This window comes from Notamacropus eugenii, chromosome 1 (genome assembly GCF_028372415.1).
Source record: "Notamacropus eugenii isolate mMacEug1 chromosome 1, mMacEug1.pri_v2, whole genome shotgun sequence".
NCBI classification, from domain to species: domain Eukaryota; kingdom Metazoa; phylum Chordata; class Mammalia; order Diprotodontia; family Macropodidae; genus Notamacropus; species Notamacropus eugenii.
In genome coordinates this window covers 97350201-97376372 of record NC_092872.1, presented here as the reverse complement: position 1 = coordinate 97376372, position 26172 = coordinate 97350201, and the positions used below count along the sequence as shown (strand labels likewise).

Here is a 26172-nt window from a genome sequence, read left to right as displayed (position 1 = left end):
TTATTTATTTCCATGTAGTTTTTAATAAAAAAAAATTTGGTTAGAAAATGAATGATTTTAATTTGGTTTAAAAAAGTTGACTATCTTATGAGAATAATTAGCAGAAAAATATGTATTTCATAGGATCTTTCATGTCTTCAGTCTTTATTATACCTTTGAAATGTAATACCATAGCAATTGTGCTCAATCACACTTTGGGTTCAAGAAGTCAATTTCATCCATATATCATCTAGAGTAAGATCATTTAAAATTATGCAGTCTTCTGAGTTCATGTTCAGACTCTTACTAGCTGTGTGAAACTGGGAAAATCCCTTAACCACCACCTGCCTCAGTCTTCTCATCTGTAAAATGGGAACAATATTAATCCCTCCCTCCCAGAGTTGTGAGGATAGAATGAGAAACTACTTAAAAAATCACATTAAAAACTTTAATGCACTATAGATGTGTTAGTTAACATTATTGTGGATCTGTCTCAGTCAATGATTTACACTAGTATAGACTTTTTTTTTAATGGTGAGGACTTACCTCAATAATATTTTAGTTGAAATTTAGTATAATGATCCTTTGTTTTATTAATATTGCTTTGCCATTCTTGTTACTGTAGACCCACCTGATGAGCCCCTTGAAAAGCTATTTCAGAAAGCTATCCCTGCTTTAATTGTGACACAGCAACCATTCAAAACCGCAATATATAAGTCCCCATGAATGCTTACTGCTATCAGCCAACCAGAAGACACATTAGTTCAAAGGAAACATATTTGATTAGACAGTATAGCAAATAAAATAATTAACTTCCCCCATTCACAGTCATATCTATTCTCCCTTGGGTTACCAAATCACTAATGGGGTGCAGAAAATAAATGTGACCATAGAACAAACTTGGTGGCCATACCCAGAGTTATGTGTACCAGAGACTACAGAAGGGGCATATGCCAGGACTACATGTCCAGAGCACAGGTTTGTGGTGCATACAACTGTGCCTGAAGCAACTCCCATCTCCAATGCTGCAAAACTCTCAGTGTCCTGTGATGTCCTTCTGCAACTCTTTTCCTTTCTTTGCTGACTGTATCATCTCTGTTGAGCACTGCCTCTCCACTCTTCAATGCATCATCTCTGCTTGGTGTCTTCACCAGGTCTTGGTCATTGAGTTACCTCTACTACAATCTGCTAACCATCAACTACTTGTCATCTCCAGAGCCATCTGCTTCTCTCTAATACCATCTGCTGGGGGACAATAGCTAGGGAGTTTTTTGATAGGGTACACTACAGTTCTTTCAATCAACAGCCAATGGCAAAGTACAATCATATCCAGTCAGATATCTAGTAAAAAGCAGGCAGGACATTTTAGGCTATGATTAAATCTATTCCTCTTTATTTCTTGGATCTGGTAATGATTAAAGTACATTGTCCTGGACAATCATCTGACTTGTAAATACCGTTATTTCTCTGATTGTGAGACTCTTTCCTCAAAGCTTATGTCAGGGACCTCTGAGTAGCTTTTTATATCCTGGGGAAATAAATGAGGGCATCTCATTCCCAAGTTCCTCTTTTACTATCATACAAATAAAGTTAGCTCAAGAGCAAAAGTAAAGTATCCTTTTGGCCTTTCCTATTCAACAGAAAAAGTGTGGTTCTCTATTACTTCTCATGATGTTATTGTACAACCAACTCTCTGGGGGGAAAAATGCATACTTTTAAGTTTAATCTGCATTATTAACATTTTTCACCATTTTAAGTCTAGACAATGAACAAAAACAGTAAATCAAGGCCCGCTTTGTAACATTTGTAGATTTCTAAAATATAAACGCTCAAACAGAAAATTTAACAGTTCACTCTCCTAAGCCAGTACATCTTGACCTTTAATCATGTAACACAGAATCCTTTTCTATTTGTCATAGGAAAATTCCCGAATTGCAATTCTTGAATCTGGGAGTTTAAGGATTCATAATGTTCAAAGGGAAGATGCAGGACATTACAGATGTGTGGCCAAGAATAGCCTTGGGACAGCATATTCCAAACTAGTCATGCTGGAAGTAGAAGGTGAGTTCTACCTGCCCTTGACTAATTAGAACACAAGGTTTTTAAATTCCAATATGGAAAACATATATCTGAACTGGTTCAGAACAGAGGTCAGGGTAAGAACATCAAACCAAGGAAAATCCCAAACACGAGACTACTATGGTGGGAATGAGAAAGCCAAATTAACCACATTCTATCAAATGTCCAAGTTCAGTAATCACCCGTTGCAACTCAGCAAACATTTATTAAGCATGCAAAATGTGGAAGGCACTCTAATTGGTGCTGAGAAAATAAAGATAAAAATAAAATGGTCCCTACTCTCAAGGAACTGACATTCTGCTGAAACCAAAGAGAGAAAATTTCAGTGGTTTAGTGGAAAGAGCTCTGGGCTTGAAGTTAGGAGAGAACTGGTTTTGAATCCTGTCTCCAAAACTGACTAGTTCTGTGATCATGGGCAAATCATTTTATTTCTCTTTCAATTTGTAAAAATAGGTTCAATAATACCTGTAGTACCTATATCACAAGATGTCGTGGTGAATCAGATGAGATAATGGATGCAAAACATAAATTTTATAAATCTTATAAAACATAAATCTGATAAATCTTAATGTGTTAGATAAATAACAGCTATTATAAAAATTTCATTGAAAGCGAATAAAAACTAGGAAATAATTTTGTCAGTTTGTGGTTTCCCTGGTTCTCTGTAGTCTGACCTCATCCTTCCTTTTCAGATTTATATTTCACTACTCCCTTTCATCTACATGTTGCTTTTCAGCCAAGTTAGATTACTTACTCAAGATTCTCTACAAACACATTTCATTATTTCCTGCCTATGTACCTTTATTCACACAACTACCTATGCCCAGAAACCTTTAATCATCCCCATCTATCTGTCTGAATCTTACTTATACTTGAAGAAAATCCAAATCAAATGTAACTTTTCCTATAAAGATTTTTCTGGGCCCCCTGCTAGAAATAACCTTTTATTCCTTTGAACTGTCCAGACATTTTGTTTGTACCTCTGTTTTGCTCATACACACTGATCCTGCTCATGGATGTGTGTTGAGGGGGTAAGGTGGGAAGTATAATTTTCTCTACCAGACCACAAGCTCTTTTAAATTATAGACTATTTTTTTATCTTTGAATCTCTCTCAGCATTAAGCTTAGTATTCTGCATGAAATGCTTTTAAATGTCTGTTGAATGTTAGTTTTATTACTTGCAATGCTTATTCTTGAGAACTACACAACTCTAATGAATTCATTTTTTTAAATTAACCTTTGATGGAAATGTGAGCTTATTGGGATGTAGCTGCCATTTGCTAATGACACTCCCACTGGAAAAGAGTAGGGTTGGTAGATAGAGATCATACATGTGAAGCTGGAAAAGTACCCAGGAGTCATCTAGTCCAATACATCCATTTTATACATTAGGACACTGAAGTCCAGGGAAATTAAGTGACTTGTGTAAGATGAGAAATGGAATAAATGTTTGAACTCAGACCCTGTGAGGCAGCATCTGAACTCAGATCTTGTCTGAATTCACTGCTCTTTTCACACGGCACCATATTAATTCTTAATTGTCTAGCAATCAAATCCACAATGTTGTATCTGTGATGCTTAAACAATTGATTGGATGGACTGATTCAAAGAAACAACGACAAAATCTCCAGTGAGATCTCCTGATTAGGAGGCTAAATTAAATTTTACAGCATTAAGTGGTGCATAGATAATACCATTAACATTCATTGGTTTGTGCATCATTTACGAAGCCTTTTCATATCCATTTGATTCTTACAGGAAAGTTATGAGTTTATTAAAAAAAAGTTCTCTTTACAAATGAAGAAGACTTGAAGCTGTAAAGGACCTTAGAGGTCACCCTGGCCAACATTCCTTATTTTACAGATGAAAAAACTGAGACCCAAAGACTTGAAGTGACTTGCCCAAGGTCACACAAGTTGTCACTAGCAAAGCCAGGATTTGAATCCAGATCCTTTGAACCAAAATGAGAGTTAGCAAGGGCTTGAACTACTGTTGTAGAAGTGAGAATGGTAAAGAGGGACTGGAGGTAAGCAATATTATACAGATGAATTAACAGAACTTGACCCATAGAATGATCACGTTGTTTTTCCTTTTCTACTTGCTGCCTTTTGTCAATTTGCTCATCCATAGTTGTTAATGTTATAGTTGGGTAGGAGAGGGGGATAAATGGACAGGGAGAGGATCCTAATGGAGCACTCCCTCTATCTTAGACTCTGGTCTTTTGCTAAGGGATGGGCACTTTATTTTGCTTAGATAATAGAGCAGCTCATGATTGGCTCTCATATGTCATCATTATCATATTCACATGTGGGTGGCAGAGAATTATACACAAGGTATGGAACCAGGAATTGAAAAACACAGAAGGAAGATGTCAGGGGACAGATATGCAGGGCTGGGTAGACAAGGCAGGGACAAAGCAAATATGAAAGCTGAACAAAAGCTAGGTTGGTTGAAAAGAATGAATGGGGTACCAATCTTGGGGGGCAGAAGAACTGGGATGTTTGCAGAAGCTGAAGGGAAAAACAAGACCTGCGGTCCAAGATTCTGAAAAACATAAGACAGCACAGGTTAAAGCAAGGAAGAGAACAGTTTTGAGGCACTAGGGATGAAGAAGGAGTTTATGAACAGGGGCCAAAATTCCACAAATCAGGGACACTGAACTAATAGTGATATTTACCTACTCAGATGGCAAGTAGCACTTTGTTATCATGCATTATTGAATTAGGGTCCTTGTTTTGTTTCCCTCTGATAAATCCCTACTCTATATTTCATTGTGATATCCAGGCGACCCTAAGTTACCAAGGTTATACAAGTGGAGGTCAAGATCAGAGAACTCTTATTAGGAGGAAGAGGTATGGATCATGGATCTGGTGATAGATTCCTCATCTGTTATCTGAAGTCATAAAGGCTTTATTATGAAGGATAACTGTTTTGTTTTTGGCCATAACAATTCATCTAGCTATCTCCTTACAGGGAGACCTGGAGAAGTTACAGTTTGAACTTGGAGAATTGCAGGGAAAACCTTATTCTGATGTCAAGAAGTCAGTAAACATTTATTAAGCACCTACTATGAAAGGCACTGTGCTAATCTCTGAAGATACAAAGAAAGGCAAAAGGCAGTCCCTTTTCTCAAGGAGTTCATAATCTAATCTGGCAGACAACTATGTACAAATATGCTATGTACAGGATAAACTGAAATAATCAACAGAAAGAAGACATTAGAATTAAGGAAGATACAAAAGGCTTCTTGTAGAAGTTAAGATTTTAGCTGGAATTTGAAGGAAATCTAAGATTATTGAAGGATAATTATCATATAGTCCTATTAGACTAACACCTCCATGAAAACAGGGTCTGTATCACTTCTAAATTTTGTTTCTCCCCCAGTATCCAGTATAGTTCTTGGTATATCCATGGGATAAAACGATATACTTGTTGAATATATACTCTCTATTAGTAGCTGAACCCTAAGCTAGCTGCCCACCTGCCTCATGCACTTAGGAAGATGAAATACCTAGAAAGTTGAGTAGAGGAGACAATGAAGAAAAATTGAAAAGTCTGCTTCTGAATGGCAGATCCTGAATTTAGGCCACTTCTATGCTTCCCCTTTTGTTAAAAGTTCCTTTTTGTATTAAAAAACACAAATCCTTTTTATTCAGGAAGATGCTTTAAAAAAAAGAACCAATTCCACCAAAGTCAATCGCCTTGTATTGATTCTCATTTCATGATGAAGAGGGTTTTTTCCTCAGTTTGAGAAACTATTTATTTATTTGAAAAGGCAAAAAGTAAAATTAAACTACTTAGTTACCTCACGCTGCTTTTCTGTTACCTCTCTTTATAAATATGTTACTTCAGGGGAAGTATAGTAGTAGACAGGAAACTATTCATCCAGGTATAACTTTACCACTATTTCTATTTTTAAAAGTTTCTCTTTTTCTAGACTAACTGTAGTTGTTGCATTTCTAATGCTTGATAATTATGCTAGTATACATAATAATAATAGCTAATAGTGCTTCAAGATTTGCAAAGCACTTTATAAATACTATCTCATTTTATTGTTACAACAATCATGGGTGTTTTTATCTCCATTTTACAAATGAGGAAACTGAGGCAGAGAGGTGAAGTGACTTGTCCAGTATCACATAGCTAGTAAGTGTTTGAGAATGGATTCGAACTTGGATCTTCCTGGCTCCATTTCTAGCGCTCTATCCATAGGAGAGGAGTTAGCATAATGTCCTACTGAAATTGTGACCTTTTCTGGGTCATTTAGAAAGAATGGAAATTGAACTCAAGAAGACCTAGTTCTTTGACTTGAACTCTTCATGCCTTAACACAGTGCTGGTACATAGTAAATGCTTAATAAATGCTTTTTTTTTCATTCATTAATGGCACCTCACTCTCTAGCACAACAAACACTAAAGCAGCTTCTTCATAAACCTTCAGCTTCACATGTCTTTCCTGCATTACAAAATTTCTTGGTCTCAACCCAAGAAATGCCATCAAGCTATAAGGGATTGTCGTACCTTTTTACCCTATTGACCGAAAAGGTGTTTGGTGAGCATTAAAGCACAAATATGAAATCTTTCTTGTCCGAACTTGTAACATATTATGACTCAGATGTTGGAAGAGTCTTTTACAAGCCTTCTCTTTGATTAAAAAAATTAATTGAAAAGATAACCACCAACTTCAGTTATTATTTTTCAGTGATGCTTTCTGGGTTAGCAAACCTTAAATGATGAATCAGTTGAGGTTTAGACACTACCTTTTATTACTTCTCCTTAATTTCTATCTCATACCAGCACATTGCTCTGGAAACAAATGAATATTTTTTTTAAAAAATCATTTTACAAAGTAAAACTGAAGTGCCTAGAAGGCCAAAAGGTATAACAGCATAAAAAATAGGTCATCCTTTGGCTCTTCAGTCACTACCTGGATCATACCTCTGGATTTTAAAAACTGTACCTCAGTTTCCTCATTTGTCAAATAAGTTGACTAGGCAACCTCTAAGACCTTTCTAACTGAATCTATATTGTGAGATTTGTATAGGATCATAGATTTTTGTGCTAGGAGGGATTTTAAAGGTTACTAAGTCTGAACTTTCTAGTTTTATAGATGAAGATGCTGAGACCTAGTGAGTTTAAGTGACTTATCTATGGTTACATAGCTAGTAAGCTTCTGAGATGAGATTCAAGCCGAAGTTCCACTCAAGTGCTAACGACTAGACCACTTATTGCTTTTGAATTGCGATTGGAGCTAAGGGAAGGGTTTTGAATGAGTTGAGACCCAGTGCTAAGAGGTGGACTGGAAAAAACACATAGTAGGAAAGGTCAGCAGGTTGGGAATAAGAAGAGAAGCAGATGTGGGAACAGATCAATCTGGAGCAGATGCATAAGTGCAGGGATACCCAAAAGGTGGGGGGGTGTGTGTGGAAATCCATGAGAGAGGTAAAGGTTTTCCTGAGGATCACAGTCTCTTCATGTGTAAAAGAGGGAGTCAAACTAGATGAGTTCTGGAAACCTTTCTGCTCTAAAATTCTCTGTGACTGTGGCTAAGGTTTTCTTAGGCTTACATGTTAAGTTCTCATTAGTGCTAGAGGAGCTTGGAGATCCAGAGTTTGATCTACTTGGCAATACAAAAGGACTTGGATGTATTGGCCCAGGCTGGGACCTCCATTCTCTTTGTTTTGATCATCTAAGTATGTTTACTTCTCTTTGAAAGATATTAAGCAGAATCAATAAAGCCCACTTTGGAATTCTAGGTTATCAGAGGTTGTTTTCAAGATATTTGAAAATACAAAATCTTTTAATTTTTTTAAAATTTATTTTTACTCCATCACATGCAAAAACAATTTTAACATTCACTTTTTTAAAATGTTGAGTTCTAAATTCTCTCCCTTCCTCCTCTCACCCCTCCTTGAGAAGGCAAGCAATTTGATATAGACCATACATATGAAGTCATACAAAACATATTTCCATACTAGCTATGTTACAAAAGAAAACACAGACAAAACAAACAAAAATTAAAAAAGATTTTTAAAGAGTATGCTTTGGTTTACATTCAGACTTCATCACTTCTTTCTCTGGTAGTGGATAGTGAGAAAATCAAATTTTCTCAAAGGATCATGCTTTTTTAACTTAGTACTTATGTCTTTTTTTCTTTTGGAACACCAGTGGGAAGTACTTGCTTTTTGAGGAAAAAGTTTTTCTTTTCATCTTTATTGCAATTAATGGTAGATATTAAGGGGTTAAACGTTCACAAGATACTTCACCTGCTTTTCCCTTTGTTTGTTGTGCAGCTCTTAATATGACAAACGCAACAGAGAGAGGTATTAAAAAAAAAATGACCCCTGTGTGTGTTGTGTGCTTAGTGATCATGCAGTTAATATTTGCTGTGGTCCTGTTCTGGGCATCAACCTTGCTTGTTGCGTGCTACTAAAAGTTTGACTGTGCAGAAATGTGAGCAAAGAATGTTGCAAATAAATATTTCCTCTTTTGGAAGAATGGGCAAGCCTTTCATGGTCCCAAACACTACTGTTAGAGGCAATTTGCATGGCTTTCTAGAGTGCATGCTGTAAGGGGAAAATCTAATAAGATTGACTGGAGTGAGACAAATCTGTTAAGCATCTAAGTGGGACTTTCTGCAAGGCTTCTAAGGGCTTAAGAGAAGAAGAAGAAATAATTATCCTAGAGTGCACCCGTGGTTCTTTCATGAGAAAATGTCCTTCAATATTTGTTTGTTCTCTTTGCATTATTCACAGTTCCCCTTGGAGGCAATATGACCGAGTAGATAGAGAGCTGGTCTCAGGGCAGGAGAAAGTGGGTTCAATCTCACCTCTGACACATACTGACTTGGTGGCCCTGGTCAAGTCACTTAACCTCTTAGTGTTCTAAGGCAATTCTCTAAGACTATGTGTTGTAGAGGAGCTACCAACCTACACTGGTAGAGAGTATTTTCTCACCTGAGAGTTCTCTATATTAATAGAATCACAGGTCTAGGCTCAACCCTTCTCCCTTATCACCACATAATGACTTCTTAGGCAAACTTCCCGCCAAAGGTGTATACAACACTTCCACCCCTGGCCTTATGGGTCCTTGACTTAGGTCCTACAGAAGTATCTGAATCTCTCACTTTCCAGGTCTCTGGGAACAAAGCACTCAGTCCCAAGCCTTTAGCAGCCAAGGTCTTGAGAGGCAGATGTGTAAAACCTAACAAGTGAGAGAGAGTTCACTTTGATTCAGTGAAAGGTGGAAGTAGCAGCACATTTTTAGAGAAGTGGTATTATTCAAGTTTTTGAGTCAACAGAAGTTCTGCTAACAAAAGAGTGGAGAGCAGAGTACAAAAGGTACATATTCAGGCAAGTGTTTTCACAGAGAGAAAAACTAGTAATTAGTAGAGGGAGATATAGGCAGGTCTTTGCAATTTCCCTCCTGGGAATCCTGGGATGTAGCCAACTGTGGTGGTTTTATCCTTCAAATTTCTTCCTGTTAATGTAGCAGCCCCCCCAGCAAGTGAAGAAATTAGGACCCAGCTGTTTCTTGACTTTTTGACTTCAAAGCAGGCATTTCTTTCAAGTCAAGTCAATAAGCATTTATTAAGTACCTACTATGTACCAGGGACTATGCTAAGCACTAGGGATATTTAAAAAAGAGAAAAATGAAACAAAGTAAAATTAAATTAAAAAATAGTCCCAGTTCTCAAGGAACTTGCAGGAGGAGGAGAAAACTTGCAACCAACTATGTAGAAACAATACACATCCATGTGCATGCACATACATACACACGATAAACCGGTGATAATTTCTAAGGGACAGTACTAAGATTAAGGAAAGGAAAGGTTTCTCGCCCAAGGGAGGACTTTGGCTGAAACCTTAAGGAAGCAAAGGAAAAAGACAGAAAAGAGAAACTGAGAGTTCTAGGTATCACAAGATAGCCAGTAAGAATGCAAGGAGTCAGATGACAGAGTGCCTTACAAATAGAACAGAGAAGTGAGTGTCACTGAGACTCAGAGAATGTGGAAGGGAATCAGACATAATAAGACTGGAAAGTTAGGAAGAAGAGTGTGAAAAGCTAAACAGAAGTTTTATATCTGATCCTGGGGGGAATAGGGAGCCACTGAGGTTTATTGAATGGAGAGAGGCATAGCATGATCAGACCTATGCTTTAGGGAGGTGAATTTGAGAGTTGAGTGGAGGATGGACTAGCCTGAGATTTGGAGAATTAGAAAAGAATTAATGTAGGGTAGACTTTTGATTCTTTCATGAGAAAATATCCTTTAATATTTGTGCTGTTTGCATTATTCAAAGACCACCTCAGAGGTAATATGACCTAGAGGATAGAGACTCAACACAGGGAGACCCACAAGGACCATTGCCATCATCCAGACTGCAACACTGCTGTACACTTTCTCCATCACAAGGAAAAGAAGGCCATTTGATCCATCCCTTCTAGCTGAGAGAGGACAATGGAGAGAAATAGAGATTGCCTGGTTTGCCTTTATGAGATTGCCTTAGAATAAGCGCCATTATGGCTTGAGTGCAAGATCATGCCCCAGAAAGAAATGTGTACAAATGAATGGCCAAATATGCATGTCCACTTTGCAGGCTAAGATCAGTATAATCTTTCCGTGTAGAACTTTATGTAAATTGCTTTAATTTTTTTTAGGTTTTATTGATTCTTTTATTTCCATATCCCGGGTATTTCCAGATATTTCCACTCAAACATACCATCACCACCATCCCTATCATCTTAAGATACTTTCTTATGAGATACTGACTTCCTACAGAAGTATCTGAATCTCTCACTTTCCAGATCCCTGGAAACAAAGCATTCAGTGCTAAGCCTTTAGCCCCCAAAGTCTTGAGAGGTAGATGTGTAAAACCTGACAAGTGAGAGTTCAAACTGGAGTGTCACTGCGCTACTACTTTAAATTGTTTCCACAGTAACATTTTTTCTTCCCAAAGTTAATGTTTGACATTAAATACTACAAGTAGAGGCCCATGACACATTTTACTTATTAAAATGATATTCACATGTGCAAACAAGATGCTTGTTAAAACAACAGTTCTTTCAAACCTAACTATTCTCAAACCTAACAAGGTCACTACTAATGACGCACCCCAACTGCTCCCAGGAATTATAGTTGCCAACTTAACCTGGGGCCAGATTTGGCCACTTGGCATTCACTTGGTCACATGGAATAGAATTAATAGTTAATATCAGAGACTGCAGGGCAGCAAAAGGTAGGCAACATCTATTTGTGAAGATCCTGAAAATGTTAGGCAAAGGAAACTGCCTCTGATATAAGTGAAGTGAATTCTACCAGGGTTCTGGTTTTACACCATCTCTCAGTTTAATCTATAAAGTAAAATGCTATACAAAAAAAAAGAGAAAGAAAAGAAAAAGGAAAACCAGCTAGTAACCAAAGATATTTTCCAAAGACCTCCACAAAAGTTCTCCTCTGATGCTGCATATAACTGCATATATCATTAAGCACCCCAACATACATGGGGGGGCTGCTATCATAGGTTCTTAGATCTGCATTCATAAAAGGAAAGCAACTTTCAAGGGGTTAACAATCACTTTAATCAAGCACATGTATCGTTCCTTTAATGAAGCACATATATCATTCAGTTAGTTCAGGGAGTCAGCACCCTGAATTTCAAAGAAAATACAGAGAAATCAAAAGATCAACAGACAAGGCTTCCTCTACCTGAATGCAACAGACAATTGGACCCCAACTGTCTGACCATCGTTACCAGGGAGGGAAGCACAACATCTGGGTTTTCAAAGCAGGAAGGGGGTAAAGGGGGCTTCTTAGTGGCTTTCCAGAGTCCTCATCTGGCACTCAAATCTTCTTACCAAAATCTAAGCCCCAAAGTAAAACTTCACCCTCAGAGTATTTATACCTTTTTTTAGAGTCAGAGGGCATCCCAACCTTTGAGAGTCAGAGCCTCCTTAACAAAAGCTGTAGGTGTTCCTACAAATCTTCCCTATTCAAACTCCCCTTAATATAGAGGCCCATTAATGGGTGGGGAAGATCTTTAATCACATTAACAATACAAATACATACACTGTTTCTAGTTAAAGAAACTTATTTCTGTACTTTGCTCCTTGTAAAGACTCTTGATTGATAAAGGCAAGATTCAATCAGAGGCACTTGATTATACTAAAACAAAAACAGCAAAAGATCCTATTTGGACTGCCATCACACTGCAATGGAACAGAGATGAGCCTAGGTATCTGCCCATTAGAGCTGTACCTTAGTTCAAATCCAGCCTCTGAGACAAAATCATTTTGTGACCCTTAGTAAGTTATTTAACCTCTTAGTGCTCTAGTCTACTCTCTAAGATGCTAGAGGAGGTGCTGACTTGATTGATAGAGTTCCTCACCAGCAGCTCCCAATACTAAGAAAATCCCAGGTACAGTCATTCTATTGTGAATGAATGAGAAGTGACTGGATGGAGTGTTTAGGGGATTGGCCTTGCACTGATGAAACTTTGCATTCAGCAAAAGCTAAGACACACCTTCGCTGATGAATCACAGGCAAACCAAGGAACCTTTCTTTATCCCAATCAACTCTCAGAGACTGAGTTTTCTCAACTTTCATCTCAAAGGCATGTTGTTGATGTTCATCTAAGGTGGAAGTTTCCAAGCTGATTGTTCCATATACTTTTGACATCATAGATCTAGAGCAAAAAAAGTGAAGCTGAAAATTATTTGTGAATTGTGCTTCACTTAGTATTAACTATTTATTTTTAAAGTAATTATTATTAATTAAGAGTTAGCGTGATAGGTCCAGGCAAAACAATTGATAGTGAATTTTTTTTCCATGTTGCAATGTAAATAATTTTACCCAGAACTTGGGTGAGAAAACCCCTTATTTTCTCTCTTGAAGGAAATACATGGAATTGAAAGCCACTTCCTCTATGAAACCTGTCCTAAACAGAAGCTTAGGACACAGAAAGGGAGGGACAGAGAGAGAGAAGAGAGAGAGAGAGAGAGAGAGAGAGAGAGAGAGAGAGAGAGAGAGAGAGAGAGAGAGAGAGAGAGAGAGAATATTTACTCAGTGAAATACCTCAAACAATCAGCAACAGGTATTTATTAAAGGCCTGCTATATCTCTGGCACTGTGTGAAGTGCCAGGGATAGAAGTACTAAAATAGTAATAATAATAATAATTATCTATATACTTACATAATATCATTAAAGATAGAACGACCACGATACCTGTAAAATGGGAATAATTCTCGTCCTGTGGGTTTTTTCGATCAAATATAATAATAGTAATTCATATAGTGTTTTAAAGCTTATAAAACATCACAAATTTTATGTTATTTTATTCTCACAACAACCTTGAGAAGTGGGAGCCATCATTATCCCCATTTAACAGATGTGGAAACTTAGGCAGACAGACGCTTGCCCAGGGTTACACAGCTGGTAAGTACCTGAGGCAGAATTTGAATTCAGGTTCAGGTCCAGTTCTCCATCCACTGCACCACCTAGCTGCCACTGCGTTAATAATATGCATAAAATTCTTTGTGCCTTTAAAGCGATATATAAAGGGGAATTACTTTAACATCTCTGGACCTGTTCCATTGTCTGTTTAAAGATAATATTGAAGATCCCTTCCAAATTCCAAATCTATGATTTCATATTCTATTCAATAAACATGTATTAAGTGCCTACTGTGTGCTGGGCTCTGTGCTAAGCCCTAAGCTATGTCCTTTTACTATTCCATCTGTGCCTATGAAAAGCCACTGATATCGAGTTTTACTCTCTTTTTGAGGACCAGGTTTATCAGGATACGGTGACTCGTGCCGCAATGCTAAAAAACGATCAAACTTCTCTTGACTTTGATTTAAAATCCAATGGCGATATTATATCTATGTTATTGTATTTCTGATTCACTGCTACTTAATTCTTTAGAATATCATTGCTTATGATTGATTTGAGGTTCAAGAAACAATTATGATTTTTAAAAACAATTATGATTTTAAAAAACTTTGGGGAAAGTATCTCATTTCTAAAACTGGGAAATCTTAGTTTACCTATCTATACATAATGCATACATACATACATACATACATACACGTACACACACATACACACACATACAAGTATATGTGTGTATATACGTATATACACACACATGCATTCACACATATGCATTCACACATATAAATGCACACTATGTATATGTGTGTATGTGTGTACATACATATATACACATGCACACACACACATACACACATATATATAAAATTATGAAGGAGCAAACACCAACATTCAGCTCAATATTACCAAGGCATGACTTTTAAGCATTGTCTCGATTTTGTTAAGATACAATAATTTGGTTATGAGGTTAGAGCCCTACTCAGGTCTGCTTCTCAAATATAAGGGAAGGTTGAAGGTCAACGAAGAGGTCTTTGCTTCACTTCCTGCTACAGATAGTGGTAGGACTGAAAAATTCTGTTTCCAAGTTCTCACTTTGCATAGTCTATCCTTTGATGAAATAAACTAACTGAAAGGAAAGAGATAGATTCAATTTGCCTGTCATAAATTACAGAACTTAGAAGCTAAATTAGCCTCATCAATAATTCTGATTCAGTCACAATAGGCTAAGGAAGAAAGATAATGGAAGACAGGAGGCAAAAATGTGGAAACACAACAGGCTTGAAATTTCAATCCAATCCCATTCAGTAAATATTAACTGAATGCAAACAGTTACAGGAGCTCTGGAGACACAAAGGGAAAAAGAAAACCAGGGTATTGGTATAATGTAGTATATACAGATATCTCTCCCACTTGTACATAGGTGTTTCTAAACAAGACATCCCAAGTTTAAGATACTCTGTGGGTACACTTCCTCTCTCTCTCTCTCTCTCTCTCTCTCTCTCTCTCTCTCTCTCTCTCTCTCTCTCTCTCTCTCTATATATATATATATATATATATATATATATATATATATATATGTATATATATTTGCATACATAAAATAGCTGACAATATAATATCTAACAAGATTCTGCCAGAGTATTCTCTGATTTCTAGTAAAACACAATTGGCTCAAATCAAAAGCATTTAATGACAATATACCAATTAAAAATAAAACATTTCCCTCACATAAACTTGGAGCATAATCCATATCCAATTAGTAGAAAACCTAGGGAATACACATGGAAGAACATACTTGGGAGGGAAATTGTAGAGCCAAGACACACACAAAGAGAAGCAACTCATACCTCTGAAACTATAAGTTTTTAAAAGTATGATCATCTTATCTGTCTTCCACCTTAGATTTTTGTTGTAAATTTTCGCCATTAATATGTATAGGTGGCAAGCAATTACTATCTATGCTTTGAAGTACCCAATACCAAACAGTTCTCAAGCTTTTTGATCTCAGGTCCCCTTTATACTCTTAAAATTTATTTAAGACCCCAAAAAGATTTTGTTTGTGTGGTTACATCTATCAATATTTACTGTATTAAAAATTAAAACTTAAAATTAAACACATTTACCCAATTCACTTTAAAATAATATAATAAACCTATTACATGATAATGTAAATAACACACTTTGTAAAAGATAACTATATTTTCAAAAAATAGTTAGTTGGATGGTATTTACATATTTGTGCAGATTTATTTAATATCTTACTTAATCAAAGACAGATGGATTCTTATATCTGCTTCTGTATTCAATCTGTTGTGTTATATAGTTTTGGTGGAAGTTCATGAAGAAACAATATAATATCTCATACTTGCTCATACTGACATGTAGTTGGAAAAGAAAGGAATGTTTTAGTAGGCGATTGACATCTTAGTATTATTATGAATATAGCTTTGACCTCAGAGACCACCCCCCCGAAAAAAAAGGTCTCAGAGACCCTCTAGGAGTCCTTGGATCACACTTTGAGAACTTCTGCCCTATAAAAATTATTTATAAACTCTAGATAATTTAGGCAGAAAAATCTCAGGAAACTACAGTATGAGAACATGTTATACATTCTCATACTCCATGCATTATTTCTAACCCACTTTTTAAAAAATACTTTCAATGGAATTATCCCAAATAATAGCATTCTGAAGATCTCAGTATGTTGATCTATAGATCTAAAGACTGCAGCAAGTCATCATGATGAGAAGCATTGTGGGATAATGGGAAGCATATTGGAGACCCTTGAGTTTGAACGCACTTCAGTCATAGGTTGTCTGGTTACCTTGAACAAGACACTTTCTCTGAACTTCATGTTTGTTATCTGGAAAATGGGGTTAATAATTCCTGAACTACTAACCTTTCGGGGGTATTGTAAAGAAAAAAAAATTGTAAACTTTTAAGCACTGCATAAATATGATCTATGTAATTACTATAGCCATTGGGATCACAGTCATAATATCCATGCCTCAGATTCTCGGCCATCTACTCCATGATGGATCAACCTCTAAACGTTCCTTGTCTGACAAGCATTAACATAGGCATTTTGGTTCTACTTAATTATTAACATATGCAATACAACTGCATTGCATAGTCTAAGCATAAACAAACAAGCAAAAAACATTCTCTTTCCTGGTAATTCAGCAGTTCACCATTCCTTCCTATTAAAATTGGGAAAGGAAATGCAAAAGTAGATGAAAAGAATGTGGGGGAGAGATGGAGAAATGAATCCAACATTTCTAAAGTTCAAGTTTCCATTGGCTTAATGCCAGATATTTAACTTTATTAGAAGCAGGTTAGCTTAGAGGCTCTTAATTGCCCTACATCTTGTGATTTGAACAGCAAACAAGAAACTGGCCCTACCCCACCTCTTGTTTGGATAACTTAGTGAATTCTCTTCCTGCTGACAGAAGTTACTCAATGCCCACAGTAAACATTTCTTTTGGGCAAGTGGGTGGTGCAGTGGATAGTACTGGACCTAGAATCAGGAAGACTCATCTTCCTACATTCAAATCTGGTCTTGGACACCTAGTAATTGTGTGACCCTAGGCAAGTCACTTTACCAGGCTTACTTCAGTTTCTTCATCTGTGAAATGAACTGGAGAAGGAAATGACAAGCCACTCTTCCAAGAAAAATCCAAATGAGGTAATGAAGTGTCAGACATGATTGAAAAACAACTGAATAAGAGACTTAAACAACAACACCGACCAAAAATGCTATTCTCTTAAAGAACACAAAAATTATCATGAGAAAACTCAGAGGAGAGAATCTTTTGCTGTTATAAATTGAATATGTCTTTAAAAAAAAAAGTTGAGCTCTGATCCATTTCCTAGAGAAAAAAAAAGCCACACCAATCTATTTCAAACTATCCCATTCATAGAGTTTAAAAAGTAGGGAAAATTTAAATAGCTGTGCTATCTCTAAATAGAATAAAAGCAGTTACTTGGCCATTTGGCCTTCCTAAAGCCAACTTAAAGTCAAGGAAACTAGGTAATTTCCTAATTATTTTTTTAGCATTATAAAAGAAGGAAGGATTCTATATGAACCAATCAAAAAGTAAGAACTGAAAGTAGGATTAATTTAATGCATACTGTCTGATGTACTTCTCAGTATGAGGGATTTCTCAACTCATTTAAAATTAGTTTTTGAAAAAGGACAAATTAAAAATTGAAATAGAAATCTTGTGGTCTTCCTCAAGACCCCTAGTTCATAACTCTTGCACAATCGTGAGAGATGGCTCTTAATTATTCCACCTAATACGATGTATATTTTTAATGGTACTTAGTAAAAATGACCATCCTGGGCATTGTAATTTCTCTCCCTATCCCCCAGAGAAAAACTCCAGCATACCTCTCTGCAGTGCCAAATGAATATTTGATAGACTCTTACTCAATATAGGTCAAAAGTGTCTTTTCTTTAAATGGATGAGTATTTTCTTTAATTAAACAAACTGGTTAATAAAATCTACTCCATTAGTTTTCTTCTGGGATTTAATAAGAAACCCTGGGGGGAAGAATTAGAATTATGTGGGTTTGGTTTGTTTGTTTGTTTGTTTGTTTCAAAAACTAAATTTGTGAGGAAGGCCCATTTTCTAGATCAGGGGTGGGGAACCTGCAGCCTCAAGGCCACACATGACCTTCTAGGTCCTCAAGTGTAACCCTTTTTACTAAGTGAAAATTTCACAGAACATTCTATGGGTATACATTTACTGAAAATTTTTATATGTACTACTATATTAATACATCAAAAGAATAATAAAACATATATAAAATAGAAATTATAAAGGATATAATAATGATGAAATAATATTTTTAAATATCTTATTTTACTTATTAGTGGTACAAACCTGTTCTATCATTAAGCATCAACAATATTTTTGTGAAATCAATGATATTAAATGTATTTCATAATTTATGAGAGATCCCTGTGTATGTCCAGCAGAAAATTATATACTTGTAGTTAATAACTGTTTTCTAGTAATTACTTCATTTGTTAAACATAGTTGGCCAAATAGGTAAATTTTTTTTAAAAAATACCTTTCAATTAAAAGATATGCAGTATAAAATTAAATGATAAGTCATAACTGTCAGTGAACCCAACAACTTTTCAGCAAAAGTTGTATTTCTTTGTGTGTAGATATTTACCATAAATGATGCAAACCCAAGAAGCCAAAGCAATTTTTTTTCTGATTTCAACTTAAGAAAAAAGTTTTCTTATTACTTCATTCCCCTTTCTTTACTTGGTTGCAGCTGGGAGTACCCTGTTCAGTCAAATTAGAACTGGTCCATTGTTGAAAGCATGCACAGTGGAAGAGTGAGTGAGAGTACAGGTTTGTTGTATTAAAATGAATGAAAAGGAGGCTTACTTGTATTGGAGACAAGACCCAAATTAATTATCATAGAAAAGGGTGGGCTGCAACCCATTTTCTCCCCTCTTGCTGGTTGATTGCATGCCCCTTAGGCTTATGACATCGCCACCTGAAGAGACCTATGGTTGCCATTTTGGAGGCCACTGGTCAAAACAAAAAGAATGGCACGCAGTTGAAAATCTAGTTCATTTAACTGTTTAGCCTCAGTGAATATTTCTGGGATGGACAATTACTTGGACTAAGAGTTGAATTGGACAGACAGTAAGTTGCATAACAAGAACAATCTAAACAATACAACATTTTTTGAGAAAAACATCTTTGAAAATCTGAGAACTCTGATTCATGTGATGATAAACTGAGTTCAAAATAATGAAGGTAAAACACACCACTCACTTCCTGACTAAGAGGTGATAAACTTAAAATAAAGAAAGGGACATACATTTCTGGGCATGTCCAACATGATAATTTGGAGTTTTTAACTATTTAAACTATTTCTGTTTATTTAAATTTAATTTAATTAAAAATTAAATTTAAACTACTCTTGTTCAGGGTTTTTTGTTGTTTTTTTTAATTGCTCAGTGTGCTTGTGAAATTAGTGGAAGAGCAGAAAAGAAATTACTATTTTTACTTGAAAATGTAAGTAAAATGATAACATAATATTAAGTGATATTATTTAAATAATAAAAACAATAATAAATTTCTTTTTAAAAATCTTGGGAAGCAACAATCACAAGGTTAGAAGTTTAGAGCTGGAAGCATCATTAGAAGTCATTAGGTTCAATCCCCCAATTTTACAGATGAGGTCATTGAGAGGTTCAAAGAGATAAAGAGACTCGCTCAAGGTCACAGAAGGATTCAGTGGCAGAGCTAGGATTTACTAACAGGTCCTCTAATGCCAAATACAGTTTTCTTTCTACTAAGCCAGGCTGCTTCCCTTAAGAATTAAAATGAACCAAAAGATAACCAGAAGACAAATAGGGGACATACATAGGCTGCAGCTTATTTCTTACATGAACTGTAAGCAAGGACTGGCATAAGGGATGTTATTAAGGAAATATATGATTGCAAAAGGAAGTAAAGTCAGTCATGTAGCAAAGACCAAGGACAAAGTATTTGTGTTGTGAAATGTAAAAAGTCCTAGAGGAAGACATTCATCACCTTGGATAGCTCCTGGGGTGCGATGTGGGGCAGCAGGGGAGGAACCATCGAAAACATGGATAGCATGAGGCAGAAGAAATAGATGGATAGCAGTTGCCCCCACAGGATGGGTCAGCCACATTGATGAAATCATACTTGACTTCATACCTTTTTTAGTTATATTCTCCAGGCTGTTAGAGAAAATGTTTGAGACATTGATTATGGAGTGAATGGGCAGCAGGGAGAGTAAATCAAAGGGGAAAAATGACGACAGAAGAGGAAGAAAAGTTTGAGGAAAATGCAGAATTGTAATATAAATGGGCAAACTGAGCAATTTATGTTCTATTCATGAATCCTATAGTTCAGTAGCTTTTAAAATAATATTATTTAACATAATATCAAGGTACACTGGTCTTATAACATAAAGGAACAAATATTCTATATTCCTGAAAAGATTCAACCCTGTAAGAAAAATGATACCTTTGAAAAAGAAAATGCTAATTGGACAATGAAAAGATTTTATTTGTATTTCCTCTGAGACATAGACTTCCTGGTCTCAGTAAATTGAATCACCCTTTATCTGAAATGAAGGAAACTTGTGACAACATTCCCAGGACACTCAATTGTTTCTCCTTTATCAAAAAAACAGAATTGCAACTTTGCTCATCTTATAGTGCATTTGTAACTAGTCTATGCATCTATGATACTCTATCAGGTCTGTTGACTGCAATCTCAAATTAGGACTACCTTTGGAAAAAATCAGCAAGTAGAAAAAATGTAGTAACTTCCTTCCTTAAATGTCATAGAAAATGAGGCATGAAGAACTGCACTTTTTCTTCGGTCTCAGTTCCCTCCCCTCCCTTTTTTTCTGGCTATACTTCAAGTGAGAAACATTTTGCCTATAAAATCCTGTGTAGTTTTTAGTCCTGACTATTTCTGAGATAAACTTTTGCTAGGTAATTACTTTTTCCATGTGAGTACTTGGGGACAGGATTCTCCTATGCTCTTAAATTTGGTTGGAAGTGGGCCAAAAGCTGCATTTAGAATTAAATTAGTATGTGTTATTTCCTTCCTTCCTTCTCCCTTCCTTCCTCCCTCCTTTTCTTCTCATCTGCTGCTCTCTCCTCTAGACAAAGAGGATTTACTTGCAGGTTTATTAATACACAGCTGCAAGTACAGTTCTTATTATGGGCACATAATCTAATCTTTTTCCCCATAAAGGCTGATTAGCAGGTGTATCCATTTTCTTTAAGATTCCATTGCTATTCATTATTTTGTCTCTTTGAATTAACCGAAGAATGCTTTGGCTTAAATTGGGTCAACTGTCTGATAACTACACACTAAACTTGTGAGGTTGATTGAGTTTCTGGTTGGTTTATGGGGACTGCCAGGGGTCAATGAGTTATATGACTTTTGTAGCAAATGACTTTAATTTTATATGCAAAAAAAGAGATCCTTTAAAAAATACAACAAAGTTGGAATACCTTTCCTGCATAAAATATTTGATCACAGATTCTTATTTTAATTGTTGCTGATAAGATGTGTTTGTTTTTGGTAGGGCTTGGCTTTCTGCAGTTCTCCATTTCGGATTTCACCCTCTTCTTTGCTGGAACATAAGCCTTTGTTTTTATGATGTGTCACTTTATGCAAACTGGCCTGAGTAGAATTGCTTCCATCTTTAATCAATTCACCAAGGAGAATAACACACAGCATCTGAAAGCCATTTCACGCGTACATTAAAGATCTTTGAGGATCTCAAATAAAATACATTCAAGAAGTACAAAGGATTCTCTTTGGCTAAGAGCATATCTGAAAAATTGTACCACATCATCATGGTCCATAGTTCATTGATGTATCCATAAATCAGGAGAATCATGGGAACCAATTCTGAGTGCACATAGGGTGCTATACTACAAAGACACAGATACCCAAGATGGGTCACCTCTCTCCCCCCCATATTGCTCTACACAAAGTTAATGGTTCTTAACTGGTTTCCATCTTACTATTTTGGACAGAGAGACAGTGTGGAGAAATGGATAGAAAAATGGTCTTGGAAGTAGAATGATCTGGTTTCAAATCTTGTCTCTGACACATAGTGGCTGGAAAAGTCAATTAACCTCTCTAAGCAGCTCTCTAAAAATATGTTTTGGAGAAGGTATTATCTTATACTGGTAGAGGGAGTTGGCTCACCTGGTAGTAATCTATACCTTTGAAATTACAAGTACAATCCATGTATTTATCTGTTGGATTACTGAAGCAAGTCATAATAGGAAAAGCACTGAACTTACCCTAGGCTTTAGTTCTAGCTTTGACTTTGTTGGCTATATCACTGTGGCCAAATCACTTAATCTCTTTAAAGCTCAATTTGACTATCCATAAAATGGAATGATAATACAGGCTTTATCTAATATTGAGGGATGAAAAAAAATGCTTTGAAAACCCTACATCTCAGTTAAATGTGGGCACAAAGCATAACCACTCTAAAAAATAATGGTCACCAGTACATATGTGGAAGTGTTATTTCCAAAATTTTAATTCAACCAACATTTATGAGCTAACCAACAAGGGCAAGGCACAGTGTAAGGACCTGGTGACACAAAGTTAAAAAGTAGCACAACCCTATCCCTCACAGACCTCACAGCGTACCAGGTCAGGGATAGAGCATACACACAAATAAGAATAATACAGGAGAGAATATGAGAGGGAGCAAGAAAAAACACGGACAGACTAATTTAGGAACATTTGAACAAGCAGAGTTACTTTTCAGCTATGATAAATTAAAGGAGAGTGGCACCTGCTCTGAGTCTTGAAGAAAATGAAAAATATCCACAGATAGTGAGAGATAGGAATGTTCTAGGTGTGGGGGATTATCAGCGAAGAGGAAAAACAATGCATCCCTAGTCTGAGGAGGAGCTAATAGCTTGGGCTAGAATGTACATAAAAGGGGGGGAGTTTTATGAAATAAAGCTGGTAGTGTAGTTTGGAGCCTTAGTGGGAAAGGCCTTAAATGCCTAGTTGAAGAGTTCTTATTTTATCCTGGAGACAAAGAGAATTCACTAAATGTTTTTGAGTAAGGAAGAGACATGGTCAGATTTGGGCTTTGAGATCACTCTTACAGTTGTGAAGAAAGGACATACTGCTATCAGGGACAAAGTTAGAAAATAGTTGTACTAGTCCAAGGCTGCAGGGTAGCACAGTGGATAGAGCAGGGAGTCTGGAATCAGGAAGACTCATCTCAGGTACTTATTAACTATGTGACCCTGGGCAAGCCACTTAACCCTGTTTGCCTCAGTTTCCTCATCTATACAAAAAAAATGAGCTAGAGAAGGAAATAGTAAACCTTTCCAGTATCTTTGCCAAGAAATCTTTTGCCAAATAGGGTCACGAAGATTTGGATGTGACTGAACAACAACAGATACAATAGTTCAGCTGAGAAAAATGATGAGGCTCTAAATTAGGGAGGCAGCATGGTATAGTGGAAATAACTGAGTCTGGAGTCATAGGATCTGGGATCAAACCCTGTCTCTAATGCTTACCTGTGTTGACTTGGGCAAGTCAATTACCATCCCTCCCAAACCCTGGACCTCAGTTTTCATGGGTAAAAATGAATGGGCTGAACTAGATGGCTTCTAGGGGACCTACTGTGATCCTAGGGTGGTGGCATTGTGAATGTGGAGATGTTGTAAGGGTAAGAGAGATTGTGAAGGTAGAATTGAGAAAACTTAGGAACAGATATTGGGGAATGAAAAAAGAGGAAGAGTTGACGGTCATTCTGTGGATTCAAACCTTAATGATTAGAAGATTGATTGTACCATCTACATAATGAAGCTATGGAAGGAGAAAGGAAAGGAAATAAACATTTACACAGTGCCAGGCACTGTTAAGTGCTTTACATATGTTAATTCATTTAAGTTAGGAGGGTATCAGGACAAAGCAGTATCACAAAAATTATAGAACCCCTATGCAAAGGGGGCAGAAAGGATGACCAGACAGTGAAGGAGATCAAGAAGGCACAATTTAGGCAGGTAGAAAGCATACTAGGAGGGATCTATGGGAAAAGAAAAAAAAAACTCGACCTTCAGAAGCAAATATCTCTTTCCTACATTACTGATAATTTTTGTTAATTTAAAAAAATGATTGGAATCTCACAACAGAATGAACATACCACATTTACTTGTGGAATCCACCGGTGTACATTGGATGGCATATCCTTTCAAGATACCAAAAGTGCTCACGTAGCTTAGAAGATAACAGAAGTGCTCATATCTTGTTTTCACATTAGAAACTGGCTAATCTCCAGAGATTAACATAGTAGCTGAATACCATATGTTCTAGAAGTGAGTCCTGGTAAGCACATGGGAAAGATGAGACAAGACAGAAAATAATACAGTGAGACCCTTAGGAAAGGAATTATTGTAACACAGAAATGGGCTAGGTCAGAGTCTGTTCCATTTCCCTTGGTTACTCAGTCCAACATCATTCATTTTTGAGGAAGGATGCAGTGTAAATTTGTGGAAAGTCTAAATTGCAAAACTTTAATCTTTAAAGAATAACTTTTTGCTTTAGTTTTTAGACTATAATTATTTTTACACGAATTTACAATTTATCTTTCCTATCCCTCCTTAAATTGAAAAAAATGAAAATTTAAAAATCTCATCTCAGTAAAACCAATTCCCACTTTGGTCATGCTTTGAAATGTATTTTTCTCAGTATTTTAAGTTCATCAGCTCACTGGCAGAAAGTAAATGGCTTATTTTTTCTTCTATCTTATGGGCTCATGGATTATCATTGATCAAAATTCTTTCAAAGTTGGTTTTTTTCCCATAATGTTGTTTTCATCTTATAAATTGTTCTCCTAATTCTTTTCATTATGTTCTGAATAAGTTCATAGAGGTTTTTCAAGATTCTGAAACTGTCAGTTTCATCATTTCTTATGGGAAATTCCATTTCTATATCATCTTTTGTAACCATCCTTTGCCAGTAGGTACCCCCTTAGTTTTTGGTTTTTGGTTACTAGGAAGAGTTGTCATAAATATTTTTATACATTTGAGCCCTTTGCATCTTTATCTAATGTTTTTGTAACACACATCTAGTAATGGTATTTGTGGGTCAAAATTTGTGGACAATTTAGTGACTTTGGGGGCATGGTTCCAAATGATTTTCCACAATAACTGGATCAATTCACAGGTCTATCAACAGTGCTCCAGCATGTCTGTTTTCCTACAACCCCTTCAACATTTGTCATTTTCATCAATTGTCATCCTTGCCAGCTTGATAAGTATGAAATAGAACTTTGAAGTTGCTTTAATTTGCATTTCTCTAACTATTAGTGATTTAGAGCATTTTTCCATATGGTTGATAGAGTGGATTTTCTTCTTGGAAATCTGCCTGTTCAAATGCATTGACCATTTAGTAACTGGCAAATGGTTCTCACTAACACAGATTGAAATCAGTTCTTTATATGTTTTGGGTATGTGATCTCGATCTGAGAAACTTTACAGAATATATAATGATAATATTAATAATCATAGCATTTATATAGTGCTTTGAGACTTGCAAAGTACTTTACAAATATTTTTCTCATTTTATCCTCTCAACAACCTTGATAGGTAGTTGCTCTTATTATCCCCATTTTGCAAGTGGGGAAACTAAAGAAGACATATTAAGTGACTCTCCTTAAGAGACTCAATTTGTAAAAGTCTGTGGCTGGAGGTGAACTCAGGATTTTCTGATTCCAATCTAGCGTTCTTATTTACTGCTCCATTTAGCTGGTATTTACAAAGAAATGCTGTTTGTTTTCATTTTTGTATTTTTTCCAGAAGAGAATATTGTTTAGTGGATAACACATTGGACTTAGAGTCTGAAGAATTGAGTTCATCAGTGGATAGTATATTCTAGGGTCCCACTAGACTTATCCAGGACTGCTCTTCAGACAACAGACAAGTCCGTCAGCAAGTACATTCTCTTTGAGTACCATTTGCTGCTGTTTGATAGGACTCACCAGAGTCTGACTTGGGCTCACTTAGCTTTCGAGAACCAAAGGCAATGGTCAGGTCATGATTAATAAAAGAGGTAAATGAGGATAATTTAAGAAGTGTAAACACACCCATACTTGATAGTTTTGAATGACCATATTCACTTCAACAAACATTCATAGAGTGCTTATTATGAGCAAGTTTC

The 26172-nt window shown here is 36.2% G+C and overlaps 1 protein-coding gene across 1 annotated transcript in view; it reads left to right on the top strand.

Annotated features, from left to right (window-relative positions):
• MUSK (muscle associated receptor tyrosine kinase) overlaps positions 1 to 26172 on the top strand; it is a 191679-nt gene that overhangs the window by 75261 nt on the left and 90246 nt on the right. Inside the window, exon 5 of the mRNA XM_072610563.1 lies at positions 1899 to 2040. Within this exon, the coding sequence (XP_072466664.1) occupies positions 1899 to 2040 (142 nt within the window). The remainder of the gene's footprint in view (positions 1 to 1898; positions 2041 to 26172) is intronic.